This window comes from Portunus trituberculatus, chromosome 48, assembly GCF_017591435.1.
Source record: "Portunus trituberculatus isolate SZX2019 chromosome 48, ASM1759143v1, whole genome shotgun sequence".
Lineage (NCBI taxonomy): Eukaryota > Metazoa > Arthropoda > Malacostraca > Decapoda > Portunidae > Portunus > Portunus trituberculatus.
This window is the reverse complement of record NC_059302.1, coordinates 9,903,425-9,904,088: the sequence shown is the minus strand read 5'-3', so window position 1 is coordinate 9,904,088 and position 664 is coordinate 9,903,425. Positions and strand designations below refer to the sequence as shown.

The window sequence follows — 664 nt, the reverse complement described above, 5'->3', positions numbered from 1 at the left end:
GAGGGGTCTCCAAGCGCAAGGGTTAGAATCCTGTCCACGGTCCGAGTGTAGGTAGGGGTTCCTCACTCGGGGCAACGGTTTCCTAGCGGATGGGCTTTGAAATGGGAGGTACCACAAAAAGTAGCCCTTTTAGCCCATAAATTCCCGTGAAAAGCCCACATGGTATAAATAAAAATAAATAAATATATATATATATATATATATATATATATATATATATATATATATATATATATATATATATATATATATATATATATATATATATATATATATATATATATATATATATATATATATATATATATATATATACACACACACACACACACACACACACACACACACACACACACACACACACACACACACACAGAGAGAGAGAGAGAGAGAGAGAGAGAGAGAGAGAGAGAGAGAGAGAGAGAGAGAGAGAGAGAGAGAGAGAGAGAGAGAGAGAGAGAGAGAGAGAGAGAGAGAGAGGTAAAATCTTTAAAGGCTTCATTACAGTTTTATTTGCTGACAAGGGTATTTCATGTGACTCAGAAAAATGAGAATAACAGGCAGTCGTGTTGCGGTGGAAGCAAGGCTGAGCCAGCTGGGCGAGTGTGGCGTGGATGCCGTCAGGCAGTCCCACTCCCACTCAGCGGTTTGCTACGGCGGTAGG

The 664-nt window shown here is 39.8% G+C and overlaps 1 protein-coding gene across 1 annotated transcript in view; it reads left to right on the top strand.

Moving 5' to 3' along the window:
* The first annotated feature begins 614 nt into the window (after positions 1-614).
* The window catches only part of LOC123498407 (extensin-like), a 37,480-nt gene continuing 37,430 nt past the window's right edge, over positions 615-664 (top strand). The window contains exon 1 of the mRNA XM_045245513.1: positions 615-664. This exon is cut by the window's right edge and continues 149 nt beyond it. Within this exon, the coding sequence (XP_045101448.1) occupies positions 615-664 (50 nt within the window).